We start from the raw sequence: 12,669 nt of genomic DNA on the forward strand, positions 1-12,669 counted from the left end.
AGTCATCAGCCTCACACCCTCCCACTTGGAAAGGACAAAGAGTGGGGTTCAGAGTAGAAAGCAAAACTAAAAATTAATAGGCATCATCACCCCAGGCAAAATGGTAATCCCGCCCACCCACCACACGGGGTGATGGGGAGGGCAGTAGACAGGAGAGGACAGCCCTGTCTGAAGAGGGAAGGGGGATGAAGATGGTGCCGCAGTGCTGAGCCCCACAGGATTCCGGGCCCCATTCATGCTGTTAAACCCGGAAAGGACTCTGGGGGGGGAGCTGGCTTGTGGGAGGAGAGATCAGGTCTGGGGATCGGTAACAAGACAAGCAGCCAGATCACCTGAGGGAGGGATTCCTAACCACCTCGCAGGGAGTGTGGGAGGGCTACACAGTAGCTCGCCAGCCAGCTCTGAGTCAGACATGGTGAGGGGAAGAGCCTGCCATCGTCCTCATGCTGGGAAGTGCAAGGGCCACCCCAATAAACCAGAGCCTGTAGCAGGCTGGTGAGGGCACCAAGTTGCGGCCGGCCACCTTCCCTCTGCTGAACTTTTTGTGGGGCCGAAGGAGGGCCTGAATGATGTAAGAGCAGACATTCTGTCTTTACCCCATACCACAGAAAGGTTGCTCCCGGTAGAAGGGGTGGCTTCTGCACTTAATATATTTTCTCAACCCAGCCCTCAGAAAAAGCAAAGAAATGTGTCTTCAACTCCATCTGGTGATGAAAGGAACAAATCCGTGAAAGTGTTTGAGACTCAGAGACATTCACATCTGTTTCAATCCCCCAAAGTCAATTTAGGAAAAGAAGTGCATTCAAGGGGCTTTAGGTCCCAGACACCACCACCCACCCCCTTGCCTCCACACCAGGGAGCTCTCAGGAAATAACCAGGCTATAGGCTAAGGAAGATCTTAGGGCTGTAGCCCAGAAGAGAATAAATGGAGATGTAAAATTGGTGCCTTGAGGCCCCTTCAGACATACCTTTACTAGTTCCAGTCTATGAGAAGCTGCCCTGTAGAGAAGGTTTAAAAGAAAAAGCAAGAATTAGGAATTGTGATGACACATTCAACAAAAATCACTATCATGCTGCTGGCATCTGATCTCACCGCTTTCTTTTTCAGGTAAGACAAATAAATAACCAGGGGAGAGGGCACTACTTCTTGGTGTTGGAACCCTGTGCCTGCATCAGGGTGAACTCCCCACGGCTCCCCACTCCCCGCCTTCCCCAAAGTGAGCACCGCCTGCCCAGACCACTAGCGCTTCACAACATAAGCATCTGATGAACTGCTGACGATCCATCTTCTTGCACTGCTGCACAGCAAAACCTATTTCTCAGAATACTTCTAGAAGCCAAAGGAACATAAGTCCCAGAAAGTGGCTTTTCAGGAAAAGGGATGACACAGTCAAGTTCACTAAAGTAAGATCTCCCTACATCCTGTCTGCTCTGCCGTGAAGGATATGATGAAGTGAGGAGAGAAACTCACAACCCTGGAGGTTCAAGAAACACTTTCTTCCAAATAACCATAGTCTGCTCTTTATGAACCACAACAAAAGGGAGAAAAAGATGACTCAAAAGACAGAGCAGTCTTTAAAAACCATTTGAATTTTTAGAGCCACATTTCTTAAACATTAGTGAGTCATGAAACCCTTGGAACCTGTAATTAAAGCTATGGACCCACTGCCCTGAAAATGTATCCACTCTTCAAATTTCATGTACAATTCGAGGTTGGGAGTTCATGGACCCTCTGAGGCTTCTATGGATCCTAAGTCTAGAACCACTGTTTTCATCTAGGTTCCCTGTGACCTGTCATTTGGCCTCCTTCCAGCTCAGTACTGCTGGAAGCAAGCTGAGACTTCAGGACAGAGGAAGGTAGCTAGCCCCAAGCCAGAAAATCTAGGAAAACTGGGGGCAAGAGCCGATCCACTCAGAGGGCAGACGTGATGGTGTGACCCAGAGGAGACATTAAAGAAGAGTGCAATGTAGCACCGTACCCAAGTTTGCACAATTGGAATAATGTTAAACAGTGTTGAAAAATGTTGATTTCACACGAAATCTCAGTAAAATGTGATTCTAAGGCATAAACCTCAAGAAGGCACCTTGAGCAAAGGCAAGGCTTGAGAAAGCCATTGTCTGACACAAAAGACAGTGAGTAAAAGAGACAGAGGCGAGGGAGCTGAGGGGCAGAGTCCAGAGCTTGTCGCTGAGTTTGACGTGGCCCCCGCCCAGAGACTAGGCAAGGTCTGTGGGTCTCTGAGGCGCGTCACCCCTCCCCCACACTGAGAGCTGAGTCAGAGCCAATATTCATCACCCACTGTAACGACACAGGCCCACAGAGGGGCTGGCAGTGCATCAAAGAAGAGTCAGGCTTCCAGGAGGCACTCTTTGTTACAAAGCAAGGTTGGGATGATAGGAGTGGGCTGAGGCATCAGTATTTCAGGCTAGAATTAGTCAGGTGGCCCCCAGAGCCTGGGCTCAGAATTCTAGGGGATCTCTCCTGGAGATCCTACATTTGACTTTTAGAATTCATCGCTACATGAAGTAATCTCCATGTGGTTCTGTGAGAAGACCATTTATGTGGAAACTCTCCTTGTCCTCCATACCTCATGTATGTTTCCTATCAAGTCATCCATGGCTTCAGTTCATCATTCCCAACACTCTTACAGAATAAAGCAACACTGCCTTCTTTGAAATCAGTATCCACATTTTGAAGTTTGTCTCCCTTCCAGTTAAGAATCCACGTTATTCTACATGTGGAATATATAGTTGTTTTTTTTTTTTTAACGAGAAGCCTATTGCCAGAACACCCTCGAACTCCAACAAATGGAAACAAATGTGTGGAAGGATGCTTACAGAGTTAAAAACAGCTCTGCCTTTCATTCCCCAACAGGAATGAAATGCTCTTTTGCTCTGTTTGAGGGGAAAAAAAAAAATCCAAGCAAAGGCACTGACCTGTGTTGTGCACTGCCATGAAGATAAACAATAACTGGGTTGCCATCACAGAGGGCTGCTTCATACCAGCTCCGGCCCTTCCCCTTAGCATCCTCCCCCCGGCAGCCGGGAACCGTGTGCCTGAAAAGTAAGGCAAGGTTTTAGCCAACATGGACACAGAAAAGAATTCTCTATCCTCGCCAACAGTCTAAAACCTCCTGATGTCAATCAGATACATCTTTATGTATATAAAACATATTATATACAAAACCACCTGGGAAAGCCCATAGTCATTATCAGAATATATAATAAGTTATAGTTTTATATGTAAATATTTAATCTATTTATATACAAAAATTTATCTGAGTCATATACGCATGGGCTTCCCAGGCAGCCCTACTGGTAAAGAACCCACCTGCCACTGCAGTAGCTATAGGAGATGCAGGTTTGATGCCTGGGTCAGGAAGATCCCCTGCAGGGCGGGCATGGCAACCCACCCCAGTATTCTTGGGTGGAGAATCCCATGGACAGAGGAGCCTGGCGGGCTACAGTCCATAGGGTCACCAAGAGTCAAACACGACTGCAGCAACTTAGCATGCACACAGGCAATATATGCACATGGTACCAATTAAAATATAATACCATGAACATCTTATAATGAAAATTATTACTGCCCTAGCCCACCTCCCCCATGCCCAGGGATAACCCCTTTGGACCATTTACGGTTTAGTTCTTCTGATTCCTACACCGATTATGCTTCCAAAACTGCAATTCTTAGGTGTGGCTTATTGAAATGCAACCTTTTGGGTGGAAACCAGTAAAAGATAATAGGTATTTGCCACCTGCTATTGGTTTGGCTGAAGAAACAAGCTGGAGAAAAGTTAAAGGGAAACCAGTTTGGGTAGGAGAAAAGAACTTTAATATGAAATTAAGCTATTCTTCTCAAGAAACTGAGTGACCTTGTGATTTTAAACAACTCAATGAGCTTTAGTTCCCCCCCACCCCCGCCTTGTTAAATCAATGAATGAACTCTGATAACACAAATACTACCATATGACACGTCACCGAGGGACTTGGAGAACTGGCCACATGATGATGAATCTTCAATCCTCCAATCACTTAGAGGCAAAAAGTCTGACATCAAACCCCCAAGGCCTCCGTACCAAAAAGACAGGCATCACTGCCAGCTAGATAAGTGGTCCTGAGGACAGCTGACTCACTTAGCCAAGGGCGGGTGGGGCAAGAGCAAAGAATAAAAATATTTTCAAATTCCAGCACTGTCAGTGGAACTGCACCCTACAGATTAGAAAAAAGTTATGTGAACCCATATTGGTTCCTAAATATTCCATGGTCACATGTTCAAACTCAGGGAGGTGAAATATACAAGAAGGCAATGGAAAACTGGCAGCCAAGAACAAGCAGGTAGGACCAAACAGAAGAAAATGTTGAGATTAGCACAGAAGACAGACAGTAGGATGCGCATGACCTTGTTGGACAAATATTTATGGAGTGCCTTTGCCAAGCACCATGCTGAGCAATGAAAACCCACTAACAAAGTCCCCACCTATGAAGTTATTGTCTCATAAAAAAGACACACATTAATCAGATGATCACACAAGGAATAAGGCAAGGAAGAGAACGACCCAAGGCACCTGAAAAGTAAGATTCTCGAAAAGCAAATTCAAGCAGGTCAAATGTCAATACAAAGGGAAGGTGTGTGGAACAGCTTCCTCCAAGGAACACTGACCTCTCCACAGGCAAGTAACACAGCGCTGCCCACCTGTGCCCTGTAACATGAAAGCCCCACCCGCTAAGCACCCCAGTGTCCAATCAGCGCACTCACCAGATTCCCAGAATGACCCCAGGCTCGACTTTGATGTAGAAGTTCACCGTGTGAGGAATCTTCAACTCTGGTTTCTTTAAATCCACAAGAAATGGTGCTTTGACTAGAAAGTAGAATTCATTACCAACTCCCAGAATCAAAGTCCATGTCTTTTCATCACAATCCAAAAAAGTAATCAGCCTCATGTTTGACTTGTTTCTAAGTTACAAGCACTACACTCAATTCCAACCAAAGTATTTTATTTTATAAACTAGGACTAGCCCGTAGAAGAATTGACCCCCCACAAATACTCTAAAGCTAGACTTAAAAATAGCACCAGTGTGATAGCCCCTAATAGAGTTTATTCCACTTTATCCCTGTTTCAAGTGAAAAGCAAAGGAGACCATTCACCTAAAAAATAGGAGGGTACAGGACAAGGTAGTGGGTTTTGGGGCGGAGAGGTTTGTTTTGTTTGGTTGGATGTCTTCTCGTTGGCTGCGCCAGGTCTTAGCTGTGGCTCTCAGGATCTTCAGTCTTCTTTGCAGCCTGGGATCTGTAGTTGCAGCATTTGAACTCTTAGGTGTGGCACGCGGGATCTAGTTCCCTGATCAGGGATCGAACCTGGGCCCCCTGCATTGGGAGCATGGAGTCTTAACCACTAGTCCACCAGGGAAGTCCCAGTAATGAGTGTTCTGCTACTGAAGTCATGCGTTCCTTTTGCACTAAGTGAAACATAGTCACTAGCCATAAACCCTGAAATGTCCAAGGTCAACGTAACAGGCAGAGAGCACAGGCAGAGAGAGCAGGCAGGTGAGAGCACCCCTGTGACCAGAAGAACCACGTGCCACACTAACACAGCCTTCAGGAGAAACAAAGGAAAACAAATCTCTCATATCAACCTGTCTCTCTCTAGGGATACAAGCAAAAAGAGGAAAAGCACAGAATACAGAAAGCACTAACGTGTCCAGATTAACAGCTAATTTGAGGACTGAGCTCCAGGATTGAAATCCTGCCCACAAGGCCATGGTTTTCTGTCTATCCCAACACTTCACCAGGAGTCATCCTAGACCCCAAAGGCAATGTAATTAGGTTTCAGAATATTTAAGTCTAGCCACAAGGATGCTGACATATCTTTCTCACTATGTCATAACCGCAAGGGCAGTGAGTTCTTTAATTGGGGAAAAAAATATAAAGGCAGATTCACAAAAGGTACATACTTACAAAAGTTTACAAAAATCAGCATGTGCATCAGAGGAGGGAAAATGTGTTCTTTTAATGATTTACTTGTAAAGCTGTCACAGAGGGTGGCAATTTTCCTTCCGAGTATGGAACAGGAGTGTGGGAAAGATCTGTAAGATATTGTGAAACAAATAAGGTATTCAAAATCAGTCCAAGTTTTGTCTTGGTTTGTTTTTCCTTCTAACGTCCAAATCAAATTCCACAGACTGACACTGGGAATTACAGGCAAGCTGGCATTTAAGCAAAATTCTTTACAGAACTGTATGTAATTAGGGCAGATCCAGACCAGGCACTATGGGAGAACCAGGAGAGGAAAGGACAATCAAGCCCCCAATCAGCTGCTCAGAAAGCCCCGATATGACGGGATAGGAGAGGCGGGGACATGGATGCACTCAAGTCAGACTTGCTTTCTCAGTGTACCCCACAGAAAGCCAAGGCTAGACCCCAAAGTCAGCAGGAAACAAGGTTCAGACCGTTTAACAGCTGCTGCAGTTTTTAATCACAAATCGGTGCCGTATGTGCTGGCTATTATTAGTATTAGCCTAAAGCAGTGAATGAATAATCGTCAGATTCCCCCCTCCTTCTGGCTGAGTCTTGGGAAAAGATGAGCCAGTGCGAGAAAAAAACCCACTTCTGAGGTGAGTGGGATCGTGAGGAGCAGAGTAGGGTGCAGGGCAGGCCCTGGGCAGGTGATGGACACAGGGTGGGTTGTGCAGGGGGAGCCACACACATCTTGTTTATTCTACTGTCCCAGTGGCATGAACCATCCAAACTGGGAGCCACCAGCAGACAACTTATGATCTTTCCATGAGAGCTCACTCAGGCCACCTCTGTCTCTAGTCACATCTCCTATGAGAGCTGAGCGTTTCCCAAAACTTTTAGAAACGAGGGATACAGGAAGCCAGTGTCACCATCTCCCACTCCCAATTTTTGTTCACATCATTCCTTAAATGAATCCCTTTTCCTACTGTGAAAGGTCAATGGGAAGACCATCGATGTAATCAAATTATGAGGTTGTGGCGGCTGGAAAGCATGTGTGATGCACTGTTTCCATGTCCTGATTTCTCTGCTAGACTAGAGGCATCTTAGAAGACGTTACATGTACAGGTTAATACCTGTACTTTGCAAATGAAGAGGCTGAAAAGTTAAGTACCCTTCCCAAGGTCACACAGCCAATGAATGGCAGGGCCACGTGAATCCAGAGTTCCATGATGATCTCCAGCTGTCATAGTCCTGGTGAGTTCTCCTTGTCATCCTTGAAGCAAAAATGAGCCCCAAGAATGAGGCTGGGCTCTAGCCAAGTCCAGTTCTTACAGAAAGTTATATCAGGATCCTTTTCTCTTCTGCATCCTTGCCTCTCTCAGGGTCCCTCCTTCCTCCCACTCTCTTCTTCCATCCTGTTCCCATATTCTCAGAAGATACCAAAAGCATCAAAGAAAGACCTCTAAAAAACTCTCCCTCTAGTGTAATAACTTAAAAATCAGGGCACTTATACATATTTGGAAGTGGCATGGAGGCAGAAGATAATGAATCTCTAATGAATTTCCAGCAATTCTGTGGGGAGCAGAAAAGATAAGCAGGCTAAGGGTGACGGACAGCTCTTCAAATACATCAGCCGTGGGCAACTGCATACCCATAAAATCAGCAAAAAAAAGAATGAAAATGATTGTTTCATACTTTAAAATAGCCTCTGTGAAGGTGGCTGGAAGGAGAGGACACTGTTGTTCCAATTTTAGAGATAAGAAACTAAAACCCAAAGAAGCCACTTTGAGCCACAGATCAAGCGCAGACAGACAGGCAGAACTGAATTCTTATGCTTCCTTCCAGTTGGCTGGATCCGGTTTTCTTTCTCCTGACTCTCTGAACTCCCGCTACCCTGCGTGTTAGTCTCCCACTAAGTTGCCTTTTGAAGGTAGCAGGGTGCTTGGGAAGCAGAGGCAATAGAGGGAAATATGCTTCTGTTTTTAAAGAATAATTCATACAGGACCCTTCTCTCAAATAGCTCAAGGCACTTCTGTGAGAAGCGCTGCGGGAAGAGAACACAGTGACCAGATCCCTCCGAGCATCAATAATGCACACCAGCTCCTTTTAACTAGGGCGCTGTCAGTTTGACTTCCCCTAGATCAATAGGGGATCAAAAGTCACCAGCGGCTAATAGACCTTATTTGAGCAGAGGATGTGGTTTCAGTCCAATCCTCGCTCACGGTCAGCACATCAAACAGCCACCTTGATGCTTTGGTGTTCTTTTGCCTACCCTTTGATCAGCTGTGGCTGTAACTGCACAGCATCCCACAGGGGCCACAGAACCTAACTGGATGATTCTTACTGGTGCTGGAACCTGAGCTGCTACAGGGCCAATCATTCTTGCTTAATGCTCAGAAGTACCAGCTTTTGGAAGCCCAACTCTGACCACAGTTGGCAAGACTACAGTTCCAAATGTTCAGACATGCTGCACGGGCGTCCTGTGCCCATTCATCCCACCAACACATACTGATCACCAAACACCAGGTTTCCTCTTTCTCCTCCCTCCTTTCCTCCCAACCAGACGCCCTCTTTCCTTCACATCCACTCAAGTGTCCCTTCTTTTTCAAATCTTCTCTAGACAGATCTTCCCATGGTGACTTATCCTCTCTTTTCACTCCTCCCACTAATTATAGTCAGGGCCAGAGTTTGACCCTTAATTCTTTGCTGATTTTTTTCTCACTATTAGCCCTGTATCCCCAGTGATAAGAACCACGTCCCAGCTAATGCTGCTTTTACTTTCCACTCTGCCTAGCACAGGGCTATTGCTGTTTGTTGTTTAGCCATTCAGTCATGTCTGACTCTTTTGCAACCACATGGACTGTAGTCCAGCAGGCTCCTCTGTCCATGGGATTTTCCAGGCAAGAATACTGGAGTGGGTTGCCATTTCCTTCTTCAGGGGATCTTCCCAACCCAAGGATCGAAATTGTGCCTCCTGCATTCCAGGCAGATTCTTTACCACTGAACCATCAGGGCAGCCCTGGGCTGAGTGTCATAAATATCCATAGAATGACAGGGTGAGAACAGAAAAGAGTGCATTTCTAGAAGGAGGCAAGGCTTATTGGTAGCTTTGGGGGACAGGGAAGGGATTCCTTCTCTTTTGAGTAGGAATGTGAGCTACAAAAGAGCAGGGGTTTTGCCTGTTTTATTTATGATGGTATGCCCAGAGCCTAGGCAAATATCTGATAGGGAGTAGATGACCAATATACTGGGGAGGATGGAAAAGTTTGTCAGCCTTCTCATAGGGATTTTCTAAGTATCATCCAGAAATGTAAAGGCTTGAAGTGAAATAGGGAGAAATAAAAGGGGAAATAGCCCTTTAGATTCCCCCAACTTCTTTCCTGAGCATGGTTTCCATTTTTCTAATTCAAAGAAAATCAGCACCAAGAGATTTACTCTGCTGGGCCCATCCATGTTAAGAAGTGACTACATCTAATGAGACTTTTGTAAGATAGATAAATCCATTCCCAAGGCATTAAAAAATAATCACTGTAAATATCATGATTAAATATTCTCCTTGAATCTCATGACACATCACAATAGATCCACGGCTACAGGCCATCCCAGGCACACAAGAGCCCTCCAGGAATGTTTGCTGATCTAATCAGGCTCCATGAAACAAAAAGGACTTAAGATGCTGGATTTCAGTCTGCACCTCAGCCTGATCTAAATTAGATCAGTAATTTTCCCCTCGGATAAAGAAATGCTCAAGTATTTTATTCTTTCAGGAAACATTCAAGACTTATTTTTAGTAATTAGTATTTAGAAGTAATAGGGACTTCCCAAGTGGCACAGTGATGAAGAATGCAGGAGAAACAAGAGACGAGAGTTTGATCCCTGGGTGGGGAAGATCCCCTAGAGGAGGAAATGGCAACTGCTCCAATATTCTTGCCTGGAAAATCACATGGACAGAGGAGCCTGGCACACTAAAACCCACAGGGTCCAAAGAGTCAGACATGAATGAGCAACTGAGTGTGCACACGTGCAGAAGTAACAGAGGATCCCCAACTCCCCATCTCCACTCCTCTATCAACAAAGTGGGCTGTTCTCTAAAATCACAAAGCAGCTTTGATTCTCTGTCAAATAAGTGTTAAATAACCAGTCACGCATTCCATAAAGAACTCAAAAGTAAAAGGTGGTAAATGCCAGCTTTCCCAAAACAGCTGCTTCAGGGATGTAAGGCCCATGATTGTGAAGTTTGAGAAGTGTAGCCAGTCAGGACATTGGGCCTGGTGTTTGGATCCGATACGAAAGGGGGCTCCAGCCTGCACTGCGCAGCCAGGGAGAGCTGCACTCTGCCCCCTGCCCTCAGCCACAGCAGGAAGAGAGGACAGGGAATCAGGGTTGTCTTAGCCCCTCAGATGTTCCAAATTGAGGTCTCCTATGCCTGGATGTGATTCTTGGATATTTTGTAGTCAACAAAAGTTAGGCAAAACAAAGCAAAGGAAGACAAAGAAGAAAAGTATACAAAACAGCCAATACCTTCCCCCACCAACAAAACAAAACAAGATACCCAGTCTCGGGTCTGGGTTCTCCAACCAATACCTGGATTCAGGGCAACAAGACTGACAGCATGTTGCTTGCTGGTTGATTCAGGTAGTCTAAGATTACTGCTCAAGCCAAGGATTCATGGAAGGAAGAAAATTTAAAACCTGCTGACCTAGTCATGGCTTCGATGTACTGTGCATCTCTAGCACCGTGGAGAGGTCTTCCTTAACTCCATGGCAGAGTTCACACTCAAGGAGGTGGTTTTCTGACCCTTCCCATCTATACAGATAGGCCCTTGATCTAACAATGCCATCCAAGACAACAACACAGATTATTATTGTCACTGGTATTATCCCGCTGTTAGTAAAATGTCAAGGCAGTTAAGAGATTTACAGAAACCTGAACCAGCTCTCTGGAATCTCTATAATCTCTATTTCAGAAGCACCAAAGGGATACACGTTCCTGAAAAATCATAGGGGTTGAGTCTCACTGGCCCTGGTAGGGGCTGAGGAAACAGCCGTCCAAGAGCCCTGGGGGCCTCCGAAGCACCGAGAGTCAGCGCGGGGCCACCAGCCCCCCGGTCCGCGCTGGGTGGTACCTTCCATGCCGCATCCCGGGCAGCGGGGCGTACAGGGCGCCGCGCGCACTCACCGCAGGTTCCGCACGACCATGTGCCACCATGCGGCCACGGAGTCCCGCTCGTCCGGCTCCATCCCGCGTCGCGTCCCGATCCGCCACCACAAGAGCTCTCGCAGGTAACCGGGAGCCGGGAGCCGGGAGCCGGGAGCCGTGCCCTGGCTTCCCTCCTCCCCCGCGAGGGCGGCGACTACCCGGGGGCCCTGCGGCGGGTGCTGCGGGGCGTCCTACTCAGCGCAGGGCGGGGCGCAGCCGAGCCGGGTTGCCTTCGCGCACCCTCGGCCACACGTAGGGATTTGTGATAGGAACAAGTGCCTTACTCTTCCAGCAGGCCACGCACGAATTCATTTCTATTTTATCCTATACGTCTCTGTGTGTGCGCGCCCTGGGTGGACTAAAATACATTTCTTACTCTGATAGTAATAAAAGTCAGAGTTACAGCTTTAGAAGACCCTCCTGAAGAATATACAGTTTCCTCCACTTTAACCCCCTATTTTTCTTTCTCCCTTTTGTTTTCCCCTTCTTCCGGAATCTTCCCTTCCCAACCCCCATCTCCTCCCTCTCTCTCCCTCCTTCTCTCTCTGTCTCTCTCTGTCTCTCTGTCTCTGTCTCTGTCTCTCTCTCTCTCTCACACACACACACACACACAGACACACACACACACACACACACCTGTCATCATTACTATAGTAAGAATTTCTTTGGCTTACTTCCATTGACTACTACTTTATCTGTCTGCAGGGTTATGAACTACAGAATTCCTCCATGTGACCAAATTTACCACCTTCTTGGTGTTTTGTTTACCTAGCTGCAGGTAGCAGAAACCGCCCCCCCAACTCACTCCTCTTGCATCAGAAGTTGCGACTTTGAAAGATTTGGTGGGGATGCACTTATGCTTACACAGCGCACTGTCTCCTGGGAGCAGAAACTGTCCTCCGCTAAAGCTGTTCCAGGGAAGCCATCTGGCAAAGTGTGAGGATAAGGGATAAAAAGAGAATGAGTTTCCACTTGAAAGCAATTTGATGTCAGCACCAAGACTACATCTGGGAGGCAAGGTGCAGCCTTCTCAGAGGGAAAATGTGGTCTCTAGTGTGTCTAAGCTTTGGGGGCTTTGCCAGTTGAGCAGAAGGTACAAGGGGGAACTGCTCACCCACAGAAAGTGCAACTGGCCAGACTGGAGCAAAGCACCGAAAGCCCTTGCAGGGCTGGGCAATTTCAGATAAGTGGTCAGAGGAGGAGGAGCTTTCTTCACTGCTTCTTGGAATTGCTCTAGGAATGTCAACTTTTGGCTGCACATCAAGATAGAAGCGGATTCAGATCAGGAAGAACTAAAGGATTCTAAGCCTGATTGATGAGCCAGCTGCAGGTGGGTCACACCCTGCGTGGTGAGAAAGGTTATGCCAGCATCAGATTCCATACCTGGAGCCATTCATCAGTGGGTCTGGAATCTCCTAGGTCTTATTCTGGAGAGCTCCGGAGGATCCCCTGGGGCATGCCTTGTGGAGGTGGAGGGATCAGAGATGGGGGGCAGAAGGGGAGGGAGAGAG

General features: G+C 46.8%; 1 protein-coding gene across 1 annotated transcript in view; it reads left to right on the forward strand.

Annotated features, from left to right (window-relative positions):
• The window catches only part of PYGL (glycogen phosphorylase L), a 55,142-nt gene extending 52,460 nt beyond the window's left edge, over positions 1–2,682 (forward strand). The window contains exon 21 of the mRNA XM_040226759.1: positions 1,109–2,682. Coding sequence (XP_040082693.1) covers positions 1,109–1,112 — 4 coding nt within the window. The 3' untranslated portion in view covers positions 1,113–2,682. The remainder of the gene's footprint in view (positions 1–1,108) is intronic.
• The last annotated feature ends 9,987 nt before the right edge of the window (positions 2,683–12,669 follow it).

This window comes from Oryx dammah, unplaced genomic scaffold (assembly GCF_014754425.2).
Source record: "Oryx dammah isolate SB20612 unplaced genomic scaffold, SCBI_Odam_1.1 HiC_scaffold_26, whole genome shotgun sequence".
Lineage (NCBI taxonomy): Eukaryota > Metazoa > Chordata > Mammalia > Artiodactyla > Bovidae > Oryx > Oryx dammah.